The following is a 20,545-nucleotide window of genomic DNA, read 5'->3' as shown; positions in this document are numbered from 1 at the left end:
TCATGAAATTTTAAAAGCAGTTAGAAAACACATCAAACTACAATTAGGAAGCTTTTTATTTCGTTATTTTTTTTTCTACTTATTAAGCGAAAGATATTTTTACAACCTGCTCCAGCGTAGTATAAACGGCCTATGGAATTAACACCTTCAACCTCGAAAATAGAAATCAACAAATTTTTGAACGCTCTCTTTGAAAAAAAGCTCTCTTAACTTCACCTCTAATACAAATTATGTGTGGCAAGTCTCCTCCTAAAACACTCTTTAACCCTAACAATAACACTAAGTTCGAGTGGCAAGCCCCCCCCCCAACAAAATACCTCTGTAAGCCACATACAAGCATCTAAAACAAACAAACAAAAAATAGATCCTTCCTTAAAGAAAAATACACATAAAAATAAATTGGTTAACTGTCCTAAAATGCTAGAATGGCCAGGAAATGATGAATTATTTTACATTAAATTTTTGTGAAACTAACCGCTCCCCCCTCTAATATTGTTTTTGTTAGCTTTGTCTCTGTCAAGTTTTCAGCATGTTCACACATAATTTTCCTTAGCCCTACAATTAATTCAAAGTCCGAATGGCAACCCTCCCCATATTCTCATTGCATAGAAACCCTCTTAAAACTACACATAATCATCTTAAAAAAAAGAAAAAAAAAAAGCATGCATATTTTCCCATAGAAAAAAAAAAACAGTTAACTGCCCTAAAATGCTAGAATGACCTGTAATAGGAAATTATTTTACATTCAATTCTAAAATAATTTGTTTATCTTTCATTAAAGTTTTTCATGGCATTTTGTACATAATTTCCTAAAAAGGTAGAATCACATTTTGGAGGGGTGGTCAGAAGGAGTTGAGTGGGGTTAAACAGAAGGTGTTAATCTACAATAATATCAAAGAAATATTGCAATATATTCATTTTTAAATGGTCTTATGTTTAGATTTAAGTTTTTTGTACATAAAGCAAATTACAATTCAACTTTGAGTTCTCCAACTTCTTTTCTGTTTATGGATACATGGCATTTTTAAGAAATTGCTGCATATTTATGCACATTTACTGCAGATTATTTGGAAACCATAAACTTTGGGAGATTTTCAGTTGCATATTCTGATTCCTTGTACAAAAATACACTTATATGGTAAATTTCATTTCTTAGTCTTGTGTTTTAACAAAGATATGACATTTTTACTGAAAAAGTAGTGTAAAAAATGTGACGAAACGCATATGGTCTTAAAGAGGGAAAAATATCCAAACGTGTGAAGCACAAAAATAGCCATAACTTCCTTAATTTTAATCAGATTTTTAAAATTTAAAAAGATTCTTTCTTAGCTCATCAAGCTCTTCATACCAATATTAAAATATTTCAAGCTATTTCAATTTTTTCATGTGTATTGCTACACTAAGCCACGAAGTCTATTTTGTACTCTGTCAAGGCAGGATAGGCTGTTTTTAGCAGCTCCTGCCCAGATATGGCAGCAGTATTCCATTCTTGGACGTACTTGGCTTTTATATAGATAGAGAATTGCATCAGTAGTGAGATATCTTCTGGAGCGGTAGAAGGATCCCACCATCTTTCCAGCGACCTTGATAACAAACTTGATGTACGTGTTCCATTTCAGATCAGGAGTAAAGGTCAAACCCAGAAGCTTATCAAAACACGGGGCCTCTCCCAGATGAGAGCCATCCATCCCAATTGATGCCAGATGGGGATCAGAGCGTTGATGATGTAAGGATAGGAGTTTGGTTTTAGATGCATGAAAGGTAATCAGCCACATCTTCCCCCACTGAACCACGCGCTCGAGATCAGAGGAGAGAGAATCAGAGAGAACTTTGTCATTTACAGCCTTTGACGTGTTGCCGTAGATGGTCATGTCATCAGCATAGATGTCAACGAATGATTTAAGTATGTGTTTAGGGAGGTCATTGATGTAGATCAGGAAGAGAGTCGGGCCCAGGATTGACCCCTGAGGTAGAGGTTTCTTGTAATTATTGAAGGAAACGAGTTTAGTTTTGGCAGCATTGAATGTGACCATCCATTTATGTCCCCCATTCCACTACAGATCGGAGGTCATCCTCTAGTGTTTCTGCCATTTCTTTAGATATGCGTTCATTTGTTTTCCGGTCGTGTCTGTTATAGAGCGTGGTGTTGTCAGCATATATACCCAACTAGTGGTCACATAACACTGAAATTAACAGGAAGTCGTAATCATTAGGGATATGACAACACCATATTCTTTTCCATGTTTTGATTCTCAGGTATATATCAATTGATATCTTATATGTTGTTATGTAGCGTGATGTGGTTCTCGGTTGATTAATTGTGTCTGTGTCGGATATATACTCGAGATTCAAAACAACGGAAAGAATATGCTGTTGTCATAGCCCTAGTAATCATACACTAAAGCTGGTTTATAATGAGTAAAATCTTTGTTCAAATGGATGAATAGCACGTGCAGACATACATTGGTCAGCTGAAATGCAAATTTCAGCATTTAGATTTGCCAACATTTTTTTACGTCTTTTCTGCGCATACCCGAATTCAATTTATTTCTTTGAGTTATTTTTCATTAAATCTTTCTTGCCTCTCGATAGCTACATCAGCAATACACACGGCTGACATGCTAAATGTTTTGGTTTCGATTCTAAGCTGATGGCACTCTAGTCATATTTTTTTTTCTTAAATTTTGAATTCACTCCTATATATTAGGTACAATATAATAGTCAATAAAGAATTGGCTCTGTAATAATAAATACAAAATCTGCATGAATTAAAATATATTTAAACGTATTTTACAACCCAGCAATGCGAGCCAAGCCTTGTTAGTCGACTATAACATTTCATGTTATTCTTATTCATTTAGACCAAGCATCATCATACTCCGTTTAATGTCCATATCACATGCTCGCAAGTGTTGAACGGTTTTTAGAAATTGATATCCAAGCTAAGCTATCTCTGGGCAGGTCTTTATTTATCCCTCTTTCTCTCAAGTCCATCTTTATAACTTTCACTCATGTTTTCCTTGATCTTTCTCGGTGTGCTGACCCTGCTACCACAATTGTTCTACAGAGGAAAATTAATTCTGGACAATAATGGAAATGTGTGCAAAACAGGAGACTTTGTTGGTATGGTCACATTAAAAGAATGAATGAGAGTTCTTAAGTTAGTAAATGATATAGTGTAGTTGAGGCAGCTGTGTTAACTCACAGCAGAAGACCAAAGAAAAATGTACCCTAGAGAAATGTTAGTAAAGACCTGTCCAGAGATGGGTAACTTTTAAAATCAATTTAAAGCTTTCCAATGCATGCCAGCATGTAAAAAAGGTGTCAAATTGAATAAGAATTCAAGAAATGTTGCTAAAAAAATACACAAACCTTTTCTGTGTCTTTAATAGTTAGTTTCGCAAAGAATCGGCAAATTTTATCTTCTGACAGTTTACAAATATCATCTGAAATATAAAATAAGCAAGCATAATTCTATTTCTACTTTTACTGAAAATAAGAAAAACCTTATATATATATACGAGAAAATGGTAAAATGATTTATGAAAAAGAATTCACCAACTAATCAGTGTTTCTGAGAAGATACATTTTTTTAATATTTGAATAAGGTCTCATCATTAGCACTGGGATTAGATATCAAATAAAAACTTTATATGATCAACACAGTGAGAATACCAAAATATTACATGGCAAATCAAAGTTATAGGCTAAAAAGAGGTTAATATAATCGATGTGCGGACGGTCAAGGGTGAATTTACAGATACACCCTCCTTTTGTTGGGGGGGGGATATATATATATATATATATATATATACTAGCAAAAGTACCCATCGTTGACTGGGTTTCAAAAACAGCCTACAGAAAATGGACTCTGATTTATGAAAGTATGATAGGTTATGAAAAGGAAGGGTTGTAAAGAGATATATACTAGCAAAAAAAAAATGCTAGGTTGACTAGAAAGCCAAAGATTTCTTACGTTCAGAATCAATCTTTTCTGTATCTTCAGAGTATATTCGAAGAATATGTTCCACAACAGACCTGAAAAGATAACAATTGATATTGGATGAAACATAAAACAGATAGTTACTATTTTTTTTACTTGGAAAGGGGGGGGGTCACTACTTATCAAGGTGTGAAGATCAATCTTGGATAAGGATTACTGTAGAGAGTGAGACAACGTGATCAATAATGGTGGAACTTGAGTAGGGCTAGATTACTATAGAGGACGGCCCAGCAAGAACTTATTCATATTACATTTGAAGATGACAATGCTGTAATCAGCTGGGAAGCAGCCATATGATATTGTGTTCCACAGATGTACAGCTTTAGGAAAGAAACTGTTCATTGAAATTTTCATTTAGGTTTTAGGCACAGAGTGAGGGAAATTGTTGATAGTTGTTGTAGCTAGACAAGTATTTGTTGCAAACGTTTTACAAGGATGGAACACAGATTGGAGCTCAGTCGAGCACCTATAATAAAAGTAATGGTAGAGCAACGTCTCTTCTGTAAGAAAGAGGAAGTAGGGAGGTGAAAAGGCCCTTGACAACTAGATTTTGAAAGCCATTTAACAATACGATCTCATTTAAATATCTTTAATGTTTGATATGCTTTAATATTAAGCATCTTTTTTAAAAGATTGATTATAGGTTTGTCAAGATGGCCTCATGAATGAATCTCACAAATACTGTAAAAAATGAAAATTAATACATTAAAATTTTATTACAAGTAGAAAAAAATAAGTGGTGCTTGTACAAAGAGAGATGACGAATCAATTAAAAAAAAAAATGTGTCCTTTTAAGCAAAAACCAATAGTACATACTTGTCATGTCGAAAATTGTAATATATTCAAAAACTATGAAAATTCAGAGTAGAATAACTGCTAATGTTTTTACTAAAAAAAGTCTATTGTTATTGCCTAAACATGTTAAGCGCCATTACAATGTAATCTAAAATATGCTAACTGAGTTATGTCCACTGTTTCTGCAATCTTAAGGGTCTACTCTCAAACATCTGTAAAAATTACCTTTAATCATAAATAACTTTCTACTCAATGAATTTTAATAATTTTTGGATATATTACAATTTTTCATATGACAATTATGTAAGTAATATTGTTTTTGTTTAAAAGGAGGGAGTTATAGATAAGCATTTTCATAGAGTCTTGAGACAGTTTTATAAATGCAATAGAATATTTGAAGAAGTGCTATCAAAATAATTTGTTTTGCATATTAGTCTTAAAGTTCATACAGATTTTCAATATCCATTCTCAAGGCTTTCTCCTGACAAAATTCAAGTTATCAAAACAAAATTTGGGATTTGTTTTACAATCCACAACAATTCAAGTGGTAAAAAAATCAAATATACAACAATAAATGTTACCATAGCCAATAACAGTTACTTTGTAATCTACCGGCATTATTTTTTAATGGTTTAGTTTTAAATGCATTTTATTTCATCGCAAATATCAACTCTATTTACAGCTTTTAAATTTCCAACCAAGATGGCTACCTTCTTGTCTATTTTTATTTTAGGATGGTTATCACAATTTGGGAAAGGAGGAAGGGATTTGCTATTGGAGAGTTCCATCCATGTAAGTTTTTTTGTTTTTTTTAGGGTAGAAGCGGTCAAAATAATGAAATTATAAATGAAAGCAAAAATAGAGAGAGATTTGAATCAGTAGCACCCACTCCTTCCAAAAAAATAAGTGAGAAAAAAAATTTGTAATAATTGAAAACTCAGCTGGCCAGGCCAAAAAAAAAAAAAGAGTTACGTCCCTTTATCACAAAATTCTAACAGAGAGACAAGGATTATAAATAATTGCATTGTGTCAGACAGAAACAAAAATGATCAGTTCATAAACATTGACAAAAGAAGACAGTAGGCCTCTAGAATCGACCAGACATGCCTTCTGCAGTCAGCCGGTCGATTGTCGAACATTCATAGCCAGTGCCATAGTCACATTGACACACCGGTTCTCATTAGCTCAATGAAGTTAAGCAAAGTTGAACCTGGTCACTACCAGGTAGGTGACCATTTGAGAATACCAGGTGCTTTATATAGGAGGGCGTCAACGCCTCTCTACATGAGCTGCAAAACCCCAAGATCATCATCTCCTGCGCCAGAGCTATACAAGCAACTGGTGATCGTTTCTGAATTTCATGCTTCTATAAAACTTCCTTTTTCAGAGGAAACGGGTTCAATCCACCTACGATAGGTGTCGTTTTGGTAGTGCCAGAAGTTAACCATATTTTTAAATTGTTTAAAGACTTTGTGAACATTTTGTATTGAAGAAATTCAGACCTCTTTTCACTTAATAAAGAGTTTGTGGTGGATATTGCAGATTAGTGTTGGGACAATTAATCAGAATCAGAAAATATGGGAGTATCAGAATCGGAAAAATTGATGCATATTTTCAAATATTTTGTTTAAACCAAAATCTCCCACTGCTGGTAATAATGATAAAATAATAAATATTTATTGATTTTAAATTACCAGGAAAGCTAAAATCGATAGATCATCCTCCACAAGTGTATTTTGACTTTCAGGAAAATATCTGCATATTTAACATGTGTTTTTACGAAAATTGGGGGAAATAACTTCTATAATAAAATAATTAAAGATTTATAAAGAATTGGAATCGGTAATTTAGCACGGAATCGGGAAAAATATTGGAATCGTCCCATCACTATTGCAGATAGTTCAAAAGATATTGGATGTTTCTTTTTTGGTAAATAATGATATGTGACCTTACTTGTGATAGAGTTCACCCAAGACATCACAGCAAGATTTCACAGGAACAGCAGTGAAGAGCCAATCTTCTTCCTCTGCAAGTTGAATAATATGTGACAGAACCTGCGTCAAGAAATCAAAATCTAGCAGCCTCCAATGACCTGAAATTCCAAAAATAAAATCATTATTAAAAGAAAGAATCATCAGACACTTATATAGTATGATGCACCAATGAAAATCGTATTTACACAGGTGAAAAATTGCTGTTCCAAATAAATGCTCACATATCAGACAAAAATAGGTATTTACAAAAATATTTGTTAAAATTATGGTTCCTGTCTAGAATTCCCACATATTAAAAAAAAAAAAAAAAATCTGTTTTATCATATTTTGCTGATTTGCCATTGAAAGGAATGGAAATTCCATGAAGTAAAGGGAGATTATTTAGGCTGTCATTTAATCGTCATAATGAATGGCGGATTGGCAAAATATGAAAACTGATTTTTATCTTCAACTAGCAATCGGTGCCCGGCGTTGCCCAGGTGTTTTGAAGTGTATGCTGAGGAAAAAAAAACGGTCAATTTTTTTTAAATTTCGACCCCTATTATGACCTCTTAACATTTATTGTTTAGGGATCAAGTAAAGTTAATAAGTTAGATCCATGTCCAAGGAATCTATATATAAAATATCATGTGTTCAGACCTTAAATTGTAGGAGGAGTTTGGTAGAGTTCTCAAAGGTCTAATTGTTGAATATTGACCACTTAATTGCCAAATTTCTGTCGAAAACCTATCACATCGATTTACCCAAATCTCAGTACCCTGTATATCAAATTTCGAATCTGTAGGCTTAAAATTGACAGAGTTTTAGCGTAGGGAAATGCACACAGACACACACAGACACTATCACCTATACATATATATAAACATAAACATCATATATATAAGGATAATAGTACGCCATATATATATAACAAAAGACCATTATTTACTGAAGTGAAAGGAAAACCCGGGGGAACTTTACCCAAAAATAAATCTATATTTTTTTGTGTGTATTGATAGTCTGGTACTTATACAGTTTAGTGACGACATTAAAAAATGGAAATATTGAAAAAAAAAATTTATTGTACGTAACTGTTATAGACTGAAGTTCTCCGAAAAAAAATTTCACTTCATTTGATCAAGTAGTTTTTTTTTTTACAGCGAAAAACAATTATTTATCACGGCTACGTCAACGTGGCCATTTTGGAAATGTTATTGCAGGCCCAGGAATTCCCCAAGGGCAGGTAACTGCCGTACATAGCAGAATACCTCCATTTTAGGCCAATCTAGCCCTTTTTTTTTTACCTCCACCAGAATGAGATTTTTTTTTTTTTTTTTTTTTTTTTTTTGCGAAGACAGATGCCATTTTTGGGGTGTTTTTTTTTTTTTTTTTTTTTTTTTTAATTTGTAACAGAAGTAAATAAACGAAGTTTCGAAGTTATCCATGCGTGTCCAACTGAGCATGTTTCGAAAATAATCTCGTATAAAAATTCCTCAATTCTTTGCATTCTTCAATTTCTTTGCATATTCAATAGTATTCTTATTTATAAAAAAAAAAATACGCAAAAAAATTGCAGATTAAAAAAAAAAAAAAAAACGTAAAAAAATTTCAGATGTGTTGTGCGCATCTCAATATGGCGAGAAAAAAAAAGGCTAGATTGCGAAATTTGGCCTAAAATGGAGGTATTCTGCTAGGTACATTTCCAAAATGGCCACGTTGACGTCGTCGTGATAAATAATTGTTTTTCGCTGTAAGAATTTTTTTTCGGAGAACTTCAGTCTATAACAGTTACGGACAATAAAAATTTTTTTCAATATTTCCATTTTTTAATGTCGTCACTAAACTGTATAAGTATCGATAGTCTTATCAACACCCATTTTTTCTATTTATTTATAAAGAAAATACAACTTTATACAAATTCCCTATTAGTTTTTTTTTTCGGTTCTCTTATACGATGATCATCTTTATTTAACTATTACGTGTAATTATAATCATACAGATATTCTATATGATTTATATTTGCGTAATATTTGCGTAGAAATGAAGAAAATCAAATTTACTGTGTATTTATCGTGTTGCCATAACAACGTGACGTAGCCAAGGACGGTAGTGGACGTGAGTGTGTGTGCGTGTGTGCGCGTGTTTTCGTGCTGTATTGTTTGTAGTAGTAGTAGTAGTAGTACTAATAATCTGTCCAGCGTTTGCTTTCTTGTGTTAATGGCGGACGTTGAGTCAGAGGTTGGATTGTGATGTCTGTAACTTTCGTATTTTTCTAATTTGTAAATGGCAAGTTAGAAAAAAATTAAACCCTTCCAAGATGGACAATAAATAAGACCAAAATATTTTATGGTAAAGGTAAGAGCGTAAGAACTATACTTTTTTAGGAGATGTGATTATTGGATTAACCAATCAGAAATCGTCTGTGGCACACACATCTCTGTTTTTATAGATATATAGATTAAAATTATAATCCAATAGTTTTTCCTATTATTATATCCAATAGTTTTTCCTATTATTATATCCAATAGTTTTTCCTATTATTATATCCAATAGTTTTTCCTATTATTATATCCAATAGTTTTTCCTATTGTTATATCCAATAGTTTTTCCTATTATTATATCCAATAGTTTTTCCTATTATTATATCCAATAGTTTTTCCTATTATTATATCCAATAGTTTTTCCAATTATTATATCCAATAGTTTTTCCAATTATTATATCCAATAGTTTTTCCTATTATTATATCCAATAGTTTTTCCTATTATTATATCCAATAGTTTTTCCAATTATTATATCCAATAGTTTTTCCAATTATTATATCCAATAGTTTTTCCAATTATTATATCCAATAGTTTTTCCTATTATCCAATAGTTTTTCCTATTATTATATCCAATAGTTTTTCCAATTATTATATCCAATAGTTTTTCCAATTATTATATCCAATAGTTTTTCCAATTATTATATCCAATAGTTTTTCCAAAATGTCAGTGAGGATACTTATTTTTTTTAGCAGGACATGTAAGAATATCCAAGAGTTTTTAGTTTCTGTCCAGAGTTTCCCCATATTAAAAAACAAAAATAAAGAAAAATCTGTATGGTGTATGTACCCATGATGAAACAAAAATATCATATTCCAAAAATCACGTAAATTTATCAAGTAATTTTATTTTATGAAGAAAATAATTTTTAAAGGATTAATGGGAATTTTTAGGCATTATGACATTAATCTTGCAAATTTAACTTACTGAATTATCTCCCTTGCTGCTTTTTTTTTTAATCTTAAATCGTTTTCAAAATGGCAGACAAGACAGCTACTCTTCTTATTTAAAAATAAAACCACTTGATCAATTTAGGTTATTTTTGGAGTATGATATTTTTGTTTTGTCATAGGTACATATATCATACAGTTTATTTTTTACTTTTTAATATAGGGGAATTATGAACAAGAACAGAGTTTTAATTGGAATGCGATTTTCACCTGTGTCATACACTGTATAAGCACCCATTATTGTATGATTATTAATATCAAGGTTCTTTTATTGGGTTGGCAACTAAGTTCTTACTGTTTTTTTTTTATTTTGAAATCGGTGCTTGTGTCGATTGGTAATCTTTTTAACCAAAACATTTCAGATGAAAACATGATTACATACTTACATGTCGAAATTAGTATACATTCCAAAAATTATGAAAAATGATCCAGTAGAGAAATAATTACAAGTGAAAATAGAATTCATCAAATTGTTAAGTTTTATGTATAGTTTAATGTGGAAGAAATGTGTGCCCAATTCTGACTTCAATTAAGGGTCCACCATTTTTAAACACAATGTCAGAACATAACTGTGGATGATTTTTTGTTAAAAAATACACCAAGCACTTCTGTTACAAATTAAATATGTAATAATGTTTTCACCTGAAATGCGGTGGTTTAAAACATCACTAATCTACACAAGCACCTTGGAATCTATTTTTCTCAAGACTTATGTTTTGGAATCATTTTGTAATCTATTCTGTTTTTGTTTCTAAAGTTGATTCAAGTTAATTTCTATTAATTTTCATATCATTAAAATAGCGATAGCATGAGCAAAATTTTGTGAGCTGTGCCAATTTACAATGTGAAAATCTGATCAAACCCAAGACATCAGATTAGAGGATTTGCTGAAAGTACGTTTGCCAAACAAATAGGTTATACTAAGGACAAACTAGTGACAATGGTATTATATGAAGCGTTTGTCTTCCTGAATAAACCAATCCAGAAGCATGGATATCTTAAATCCCAGGAAGGTTATCCGGCCAAGAAAAACTTAGAAGTAATTTAACAAGATTGCACAGAATGAAATTTGATGACAGTTGATCTGCAGAAACTAATGAGTGAAATTAGAAATAGTAAAAAAATGTCTGACCCAGTGGAAAAAGAGATATTTTTTGTTCTAAAAGTTAACCTCACCTTCAAATTGCAGAGCGTTTAATTTTTCCAGACCATTAAACAATTCTTTCTCACTGGCTTGGACAATATCTAATAAATGTTCTGTGGTATACTAAAAAAAAAATTTAAAAAAAAAAAAAAAAAAAAAAAATGAAAAAATTTTTGTTTCAACAATAAAATCTAGCAAAGATTAATCAGTAATAATGAAAGAAATTATATAATTACAATATAATGATAGTACACACGTGTGTGTGTGTAAAACTTGAAGTTTGCTTGCAGTATTGTTTATAGTATGCAGATAGGTTGAAGATTGATATAAACTGAAATAAAATCATAAAAATGCAAAAAGGGCCAGATGAATCTCTTCTCCCCATTGAAGTCTGACACCCCACTTCTCCATCTACCCACGAACTAATGCAATAGCGGAAACAGTCCAGACAGAGAAACCTCCACCTATCTCTCTCTCATGCTCTTCCTTTGTCCTCTCAAAAGTAAAAATGAAGGAAAAGATTCAAACAAAAAGGAGTGATTTAAAGGAGGTGAAAAATGAAAGCCATGCTAGTGCTTACGACGGACGCTCAAAGCACCTGGTCTTATTAACCAAGCTATAATATGAATCTCGGCATATCAACCAGCATGTTGTGCACCCAAGTCAACTCATACGGAAATAACCAACAAGGAGCAACGATGGTTCCAGTTTTCTAGTACTGTGAAGGAACCAAATAAATATTGCGAGACAGGTATTGCTTCAGACTAGAGACCTGGTAAAGGATTAAGCAATCGCCTTAACATAAGCTGATATATTGTTCGAACAAGAGGAATCCAAAGGGATTTTGTAAAACATGCTTTATTTAAATTGTATAAATTGTATATATAAATGGCATAGGATTACAAACTCACCTAACAACAATTTGATACATCGGCCTACATTAACAGATGAGAAGATTCAACTCAAAGCTTACACCAAGTGACTAAAGGATTCGCAAAAAAACAAAACTGTTACAAATAGTTGGCCCTCTGCCAAACTAAAAGGGATTATTTACTGAAGGAAAAAACTGAGGAACGTTCAGATGGAGACAGACAATACCAATATAACTGTAAAGAAAAATAAAATAGAAGAGGAGAGAGTGCGGAATACAAAGAAAAATGATTGCACGATATATAGAACATACCATTATCTCTCAGTTCCTCGAAAATTTTGGTACTGGACATATTTTTTTGTTTTCAGATTGCTAAGTACGTCAGGTTTTCTTTCACTCAACCCCAATATCCAACTCCTCCATCCATGTTGGAAAGTCAAACAAATTTTTTAATGATATTCATGCTTAAATGTCATTTTTTTGACTCGTTCAATCACTTCTTATAATATTATAATTTTTATCTTTATGTTCACCCATTCTCTCAGCCCATAGAGTGTTGTATATAAATTCTGGGAGATTGAACCGTCTACTGTAATCAAAGTATTCTCATGTATAAATCTGTGGTTATTCATGTATTTTGTCGTTTATGTCATCTGTGTGCTTCACTTAGATATACTACGAAGAGAACTAATCTTAAACCAGACAAGATATCATAAAAGGCGTAAATCTAATGGTTGATATATCCTTTATATTTTTTCTTGTACAGTTTAATCAAGACATTAGAAAATGAAAATATCGAAAAAAAAAGGTTATATTGTACGTATCCGTTTTGGACTGAAGATCTCCGGCAAAAAAATTTCATTTAATTTGATCCAGTAGTTTTTTTTACAGCGGAAAAACACGTTTTTATGAAATCGCATTGAAGTCAGCCATTGTGGAAATTTTTAACACGCCACGGGGGGATAACGCCATGTAAAGCGCCGACACCCCCTCCCCATCTTTATTACTAGCTTTTCTTCCTAAAAATCAAACCTTTTGCTCGGTATCATAACAAATTGTTTTTTCACTGTAAAAAAAAAAAAAAATACTTTATGAAACCAAGTGAAATTTTTTCCAGAGAACTTCATTCCATAATGGATACGTAAAATATAACCTTTTTTGATATTTTCATTTTTTAATGCGTTGATTAAACTGCACAAATACCTTTTTCTTATTTTTCATGTGTTTTGAGCAACTGCCAATTAGTAACAGTGGTAGATTCTGCACAGGAAACCACGGCCAACCACTAGTCTCTCCTGGCTCGTAACGAAACATCATTTTGAAAGATTAATATAAATATTGTATTAAACTTTTTAAAATAATATTTGTATAAATGTTTTTGAAATTATATCAATATCAATTTCTCTGGTCATTTCATAAAATATAAAGAAAATGGACAAATTTTTACCTTGGGGCCTTGATGGTCACCATCATCTTCACACTCCTGACCACTGTACATGTTTTGTTCGAGGAGTAACTTCAGTTTCTCTAACTTGGGCTTGATTGGACGCATTTCATAATACGTTTGCAGACTGGATGCAACCTACCAGGACAAAGATAAAGCAATAATATAAATTAGAGAAAATAAAATAAAGGGAACCAAGTGTAAAGAATATTATCACGTATTTCACTGTTTTTTTTAAATTGGATACATATTATAATGGACGCGCAAATAATTTTAGAAATGTATTTTTTAATATTACTTAGAATTTGATTTTAAATAAGACTATTTGAAATTTTTTTATATCAAACTTATTTAAAGTTTTTCGGGATGGGTTTGGATGGTAAATGGTAAAGTTTACCATTTTTTTAAAAAATACTGTCCATATTACTCACCAGGTTATCGAGAATATATATTCCCAATTCCTAATGATCAATCTATATATATAAAAGCGAAAATGTATGTATATATGTGTGTTCGCTTTTTCTGTATGTCAAAAGGCTTTTTTCAGAGAAGCGGTCGCTCGGTTCACAACTTTTTAAAATTTTTTATATCACATATAAATCATAATATCTCACAGTTAACAACGAAGCTCGCCTGTCTATTTAATTTGCTTGATTTCAGGAAGATAAATATTCAACATTTGTCGCTCGCCACATGTGGGTTAGTCTTTTTCCTATAACATCTTGGGGAAAAAAAAAGCGTTCAGCAGTAAATGAATACTATCCCGCAGTCAAACTTGACCTTAATTAACTCATTAAAACGGGTACCTGCTAAATCCAAGTAATTAAATAAATTCAAACGTGTTTTCGTTAGCATCTCGCGGTGGGGCAATGGTTAACGTCGCACGTTTTTTGTTTTTTTTTCACACTTTAATTTACAACTTTGCCTTAACAGTTCGGGTTCGATCCTTATACTTACTTTTTTTTAACCCCCCCTCCTCCCACACACCTCCAAACACCCGGGAAACGCCGGGTACCCCTCGCTAGTTCATTAAATGAATTTAAAAAAACTTTATATGTAAGCGCCAATAATTTTAATGTATTTTTTAATATTACTTACAATTTGATGTTAAATAACTTATTTTTGTAAATGTAAACATTTACAAGAATAAAAAAAAATGTGCCCATGTTACTCACCATTTCCTTTTATATATTCTAAAATTCATAATGATCTGTTCATTAGTTTAGGAGATCAGGCTGTATATATAATGGTTGTTTCAAAGTTAAAACCTATTTCTTTTTTCAACTCATAAAGTTGGAGAGCTATGATAACAAGTAGTATCATTAAAATAAGTGACCTTTTGGGCTCCAGAATTTATTTTTCTACATAGCACCATTCTTAATGAACTTTTCCTAGTAATTCAATGACACATCTCTGCTTCTGAGACACGTCTATGACAGGGGGTGTATTCTTAGAGTTGCGCACCATCAATATTTACAACAGAGAAATTAAACTTTCAGGTCATGAATACATAATTCCAGTCATCATAACAATGCAATTTGCAATCCTCTCTAAGCCATTTGGGTGGAATCTATATATCTATGTATATAAAAGCGAAAATATTTGTGTGTGTGTGTGTTTGTATGTATGTATGTCTCGCAAAAACTTTCGATATGGGCCACGGATTTTCGCCAGATAGGTATCATTTTAAAGCTCCAACCTTCGCCCGACAAATATCGAAAAATTGGCCAAAAACTTTCATTCCTTCACCCTAAAAACTGGGCCCTTTTCTACAAGGAGGGTGCCGAAAAAATCGTTCCTTCATTTTTTCTGCTCCTGCTACTATGACAATGACGTCATGTTTGACCTAGAAAACGTTCACAGTAGTTTAATCCACCTGCAAGTGTTTTTAAAGGTTTTTTTTTTTATTCGTTATTAAGTGTATGTCTCTTTGGCGTAGGGGTAACGTGTCGGACATCTTTTTTTCCGCCTTAGCTCCGATGCTTCGGGTTCGAGCCTGTCTTTCTACATAAACTTTTGTTTCCTCTTTTACACCTTTTTTTTTTTTTTTTTACGTTTGTTCGCTGTTTTGTTTTGGTTTTTCCAATTTTTCTTAACGTGTTTTTTTTATAATATTAAAACAGGGTCACCCTCTCCAAACACCCGGGCAACGTCGGGTACCTCCGCTAGTAAAATATAAAAGGCATTGCTTTTGGGACACCCCTTATGTATGTGCATATATATATATATATATATATATATATATATATGACTACTTTATTTAATCACATAAATTAATATACAAAAGTATAAATTTATGCGTGAACTTGAAATATTTACTTCAACACTGCTCAAGACATAGGTAGAGCTAGGTAGTAAGTTATAAAATATTTTGGCAATTAAGCTACACAGAATATTTCGCATTTCATCCACGCTCGGATTCATCAGGCATAAGCTCATTCTGTGTAGCTTAATTGCCATATATATTTTATAACTTACTATATATATATATATATATATATATATATATATATATATATATATATTTTATAACTTACTATATATATATATATTTTATAACTTACTATATATATATATATTTTATAACTTACTATATATATATATATATATATATATTTTATAACTTACTATATATATATATATATATTTTATAACTTACTATATATATATATATATTTTATAACTTACTATATATATATATATATATACATATATATTTTATAACTTACTATATATATATATATATATATATTTTATAACTTACTATATATATATATTTTATAACTTACTATATATATATATATATATTTTATAACTTACTATATATATATATATATTTTATAACTTACTATATATTTATATACACATGAATAGGTAAGTCACATGTTAAGACTCAGTTAATATTCAAAAAAGCAACCTTGCACGCACATCATGATACGAGGGCGGTTAAATCAAGCTCATAGTAACATTCTTGAAAATACTGTCATTTTATCATCTTGGTTCAATGTTTGCCTCTTTATGCCAAAAAGAAATAAACAAAATGACATTATTTGTATCAGTTCCAGGAATTAAACATCATCAATATTTTTGGCGTACCATTGTTTCTAAGATAAATAGCTTTTTCTTATTTATTAAAATTCAATTTGTCCTTAATCCAGCATCAATTAACATCACGATTTGGAGTTGAACACAAACACAAACTTTATTATCCTCACATACATAGCCATTATATATGGATATAAAATATAATAATTCAATATTCAAAGTCAGGATTTTACAAACACATTTCATCAGAAAAAACTACTGACTAAGCACTTGGATAACCTATCATACTTTGATAAATTAGAGTCCATTTTCTGTAGGCTGTTTTTGAACCCAGTCAACGACGGGCACTTTTGCTAGTATATATATATTTCCTGCAACATCCACCATGACCCATCAATCCCATATTATCGCCGACCACGAGTTGTCGATTTCATCACACTGTCAAGCAAAGATCAACACACAGCAACTTTGACTCTAAGTACATTCAACCTTTTGATCAGAATTAGCTGTCAGACCATGCGTCCACACAAATCCACTCACACTCAGCCACATGACCGACAACTATTATTGAGATTATTATTAGGTAGAGAGGATCCGTTCTGAATTTTTTAGACAAAGGTTGATTATTTGTATTATTTGGATTCTTCCGACTACTGTTTTCATCTTGAGTGTTATTTTCATAACGCTTCAATCAATGTAACCTCCAACCTTTTTCAGGCGTATCTTGTTGAACTCTGAATCTTTTTGTCAAACTCGGAAACCTGCACAGAATTTTAAACAGAACCCGTTATTTAATCCACGGGGGTAGCATGCTCTCGCTCACTGACAACCATGACTGGGTAGAAGTCCTAAGTAATTTACAATTGTATTTTTTGGCGGCCCGCACTAAAGACTAAATTTAAATCCCAAGTTCGACAAAGATTTCCAAATTCGACACAAGACATCTGAAGCAGGTCAGAGGTTACATTGATCGAAGCAGTAGTCAAAAGAATGTACATATGAAGAGAGATGAGCAATTTTCCAGTTTCTTTTGTATCGAAGAAACTGTGCCAAAAATCTTTTTCAAAATTGAAACTGTTTGATATAGTTCTATTATTTCCAATTAGCCATCAGAAATAATAAAATGCTGTTCTTGTAGTGCCATCATTTTTCATCTCCATTCCCCTTTTAAAAATGATCCTCCTCAAAAAAAAAATCCCCATGCAAGATCAGGCCTAAAAGTTAAAGAGCCCATGCCTTCTAAAACTGGGATAATGTTATGGAGAGGTATGAGCGAGCTATTGCCCAAGCAAACGAAAATGAAACAATGGAATCCCCGGGATCTGAAGCCATGACGTCAAATCGTTTATGGGTCAGACAAGGCAAACGAAAATGAAACAATGGAATCCCCGGAATCTGAAGCCATGACGTCAAATCGTTTATGGGTCAGACCAGGCAAGCGAAAATGAAATGATGGAATCCCTGGGACCTGAAGCCATGACGTCAAATCGTTTATGGGTCAGACCAGGCGGGCAAAATCCCCGGGTTGATGACGAACTGGGTTACCAGGTCGAAATACTTCAATAAAAGAGAAAGATAAACAAAGCAGAGAGAGTCAGAGAGACGGACAGTCAAAGAGACACTATTGTCAAGTTTTGCAATCACCCCTGCCATTACTGCCGTCATTGTGTTGAAAAGTGTATATTAAATATTCCGTAAAATAAACTAAGTCTGTTTTTATAAACAAAAGTATCTCGTATTCATTGATAACTGAATTAACTGTCCATTTTAATTGCTTGATGATCACCAAGCAGACATATACGTAACAATATTTTTATGAATCACCTTTAAATTAGTGAGTGTGCAGGGGCCTTCCGTGGAGATGTCACTGCCAAAAACACAGTCTGGTAAAATGAGTAGATTATTGGACATCTCTGCTTCCTTAAGTTCAAATGTTCGATCATCCGTACACAGAATTGCACTGTTGTTTTTCTCACCACGGATCACGAGACTGGAAGAAAATAGAAAATAATAATGAAAAGAAATCAGTGTTTGTCCAGAATTCAACCTAATTAAAAGAAAACACAAAAATACAAAAAAGTCATTAGGATGTATGAAAATGTCATGTTCAAAAATTCACATAAATTGATCAAGAAATTTGTTTTTTTAACTAAGAGAATCAAATTTTATGAGGAAGCGAGACAGATCCGCCATGTTTTAGAAATCAAGGGAGAAAACTCAATTTGCCTGATTTTTTGTTTATTTTAATCAACTTGTAATGGCTGCAAAATAATATTAATTGCTAAAAATCATAAATTTGGATTTTCTTAGTTAAAAAAAAAGAAAACCTACTTGATCAATTTATGTGATTTTCAGAATATGACATTTTCATTCCATACAGATTTTTATGAATCACAAAGATTTTTCTGAATTTTTGTTTTTTGTTAAGAAGGTTGAATTCTGAGCAAAAGCCAAAAAAGTCATATCTTTAGAGTGAAGAATTGTAATTTACATTATTTATAAGTGGTTGGTTTAGAATCAACGTCGAAATGCTCAGTTTTAAGGATTTAAAAACAGACTAAACTTTGCCTTTATAGAGCGGCAAGCAAATTAGGACACACGAAAATGGATATTGTAATGATTTATGTGAATATTTTTTTCATATTTTGATGTACTTCATGTAGAACAGAGCCCAAATTATCATCAACATATTCTGACAGAAGATGCTGAAATGCTTAGCCAATGAAAATCATAGCAGCCGACAATTGGTAAATGCAATAAAAATATTGCAGAGAATTCTATAAAATTTAGCAAAACTGATTAAAGTAGTCGCCATTTCAATAATTTTGGGAAAACATGAATCTAGTAGAGTTGGGAAAGATACTGCAGGAAACAAATATTGAATTTTGTCAAAAATGGTTACTAAAAGGTGAGACTAATATTTGCCAACCTAACCCTAACTTATCTTCAATATTGTCAAAAAGAAGTGGACCAAAAAATATTGTTGAAAACAAGTGGACCAAAAAATATTGTTGAAAACAAGTGGACCAAAAAATATTGTTGAAAACAAGTAGACCAAAAAATATTGTTGAAAACAAGTAGACCAAAAAATATTGTCAGAAACAAGTAGACCAAAAAATATTGTCGAAAACAAGTAGACCAAAAAATATTGTCAAAAACAAGTAGACCAAAAAATATTGTCGAAAACAAGTAGACCAAAAAATATTGTCGAAAACAAGTAGACCAAAAAATATTGTCGAAAACAAGTAGACCAAAAAATATTGTCGAAAACAAGTAGACCAAAAAATATTGTCGAAAACAAGTAGACCAAAAAATATTGTCGAAAACAAGTAGACCAAAAAATATTGTCGAAAACAAGTAGACCAAAAAATATTGTCGAAAACAAGTAGACCAAAAAATATTGTCGAAAACAAGTAGACCAAAAAACATTGTCGAAAACAAGTAGACCAAAAAACATTGTCGAAAACAAGTAGACCAAAAAATATTGTCGAAAACAAGTAGACCAAAAAATATTGTCGAAAACAAGTAGACCAAAAAATATTGTCGAAAACAAGTAGACCAAAAAATATTGTCGAAAACAAGTAGACCAAAAAATATTGTCGAAAACAAGTAGACCAAAAAATATTGTTGAAAACAAGTAGACCAAAAAATATTGTTGAAAACAAGTAGACCAAAAGATATTGTTGAAAACAAGTAGACCAAAAGATATTGTTGAAAACAAGTAGACCAAAAAATATTGTTGAAAACAAGTAGACCAAAAAATATTGTTGAAAACAAGTAGACCAAAAAATATTGTTGAAAACAAGTAGACCAAAAAATATTGTTGAAAACAAGTAGACCAAAAAATATTGTCGAAAACAAGTAGACCAAAAAATATTGTTGAAAACAAGTAGACCAAAAAATATTGTTGAAAACAAGTAGACCAAAAAATATTGTTGAAAACAAGTAGACCAAAAAATATTGTTAAAAACAAGTAGACCAAAAAATATTGTTGAAAACA

At 31.8% G+C, this 20,545-nt stretch overlaps 1 protein-coding gene across 1 annotated transcript in view; it reads right to left on the bottom strand.

The window, feature by feature from the left end:
• The window catches only part of LOC145299319 (sister chromatid cohesion protein DCC1-like), a 58,151-nt gene that overhangs the window by 21,336 nt on the left and 16,270 nt on the right, over nt 1-20,545 (bottom strand). Inside the window, exons 3-8 of the mRNA XM_080144392.1 lie at nt 18,370-18,535; nt 13,504-13,638; nt 11,218-11,308; nt 6,752-6,890; nt 3,977-4,038; nt 3,373-3,446 (exon numbers count right to left, since the gene is read on the bottom strand). Of these exons, the coding sequence (XP_080000518.1) occupies nt 3,373-3,446; nt 3,977-4,038; nt 6,752-6,890; nt 11,218-11,308; nt 13,504-13,638; nt 18,370-18,535 (667 nt within the window). The remainder of the gene's footprint in view (nt 1-3,372; nt 3,447-3,976; nt 4,039-6,751; nt 6,891-11,217; nt 11,309-13,503; nt 13,639-18,369; nt 18,536-20,545) is intronic.

Source organism: Euprymna scolopes, chromosome 2 (genome assembly GCF_053919585.1).
Source record: "Euprymna scolopes isolate OS-2025 chromosome 2, ASM5391958v1, whole genome shotgun sequence".
Lineage (NCBI taxonomy): Eukaryota > Metazoa > Mollusca > Cephalopoda > Sepiida > Sepiolidae > Euprymna > Euprymna scolopes.
The sequence above is the reverse complement of the archived record's forward strand: the minus strand, read 5'-3'. Positions and strand labels throughout refer to the sequence as shown.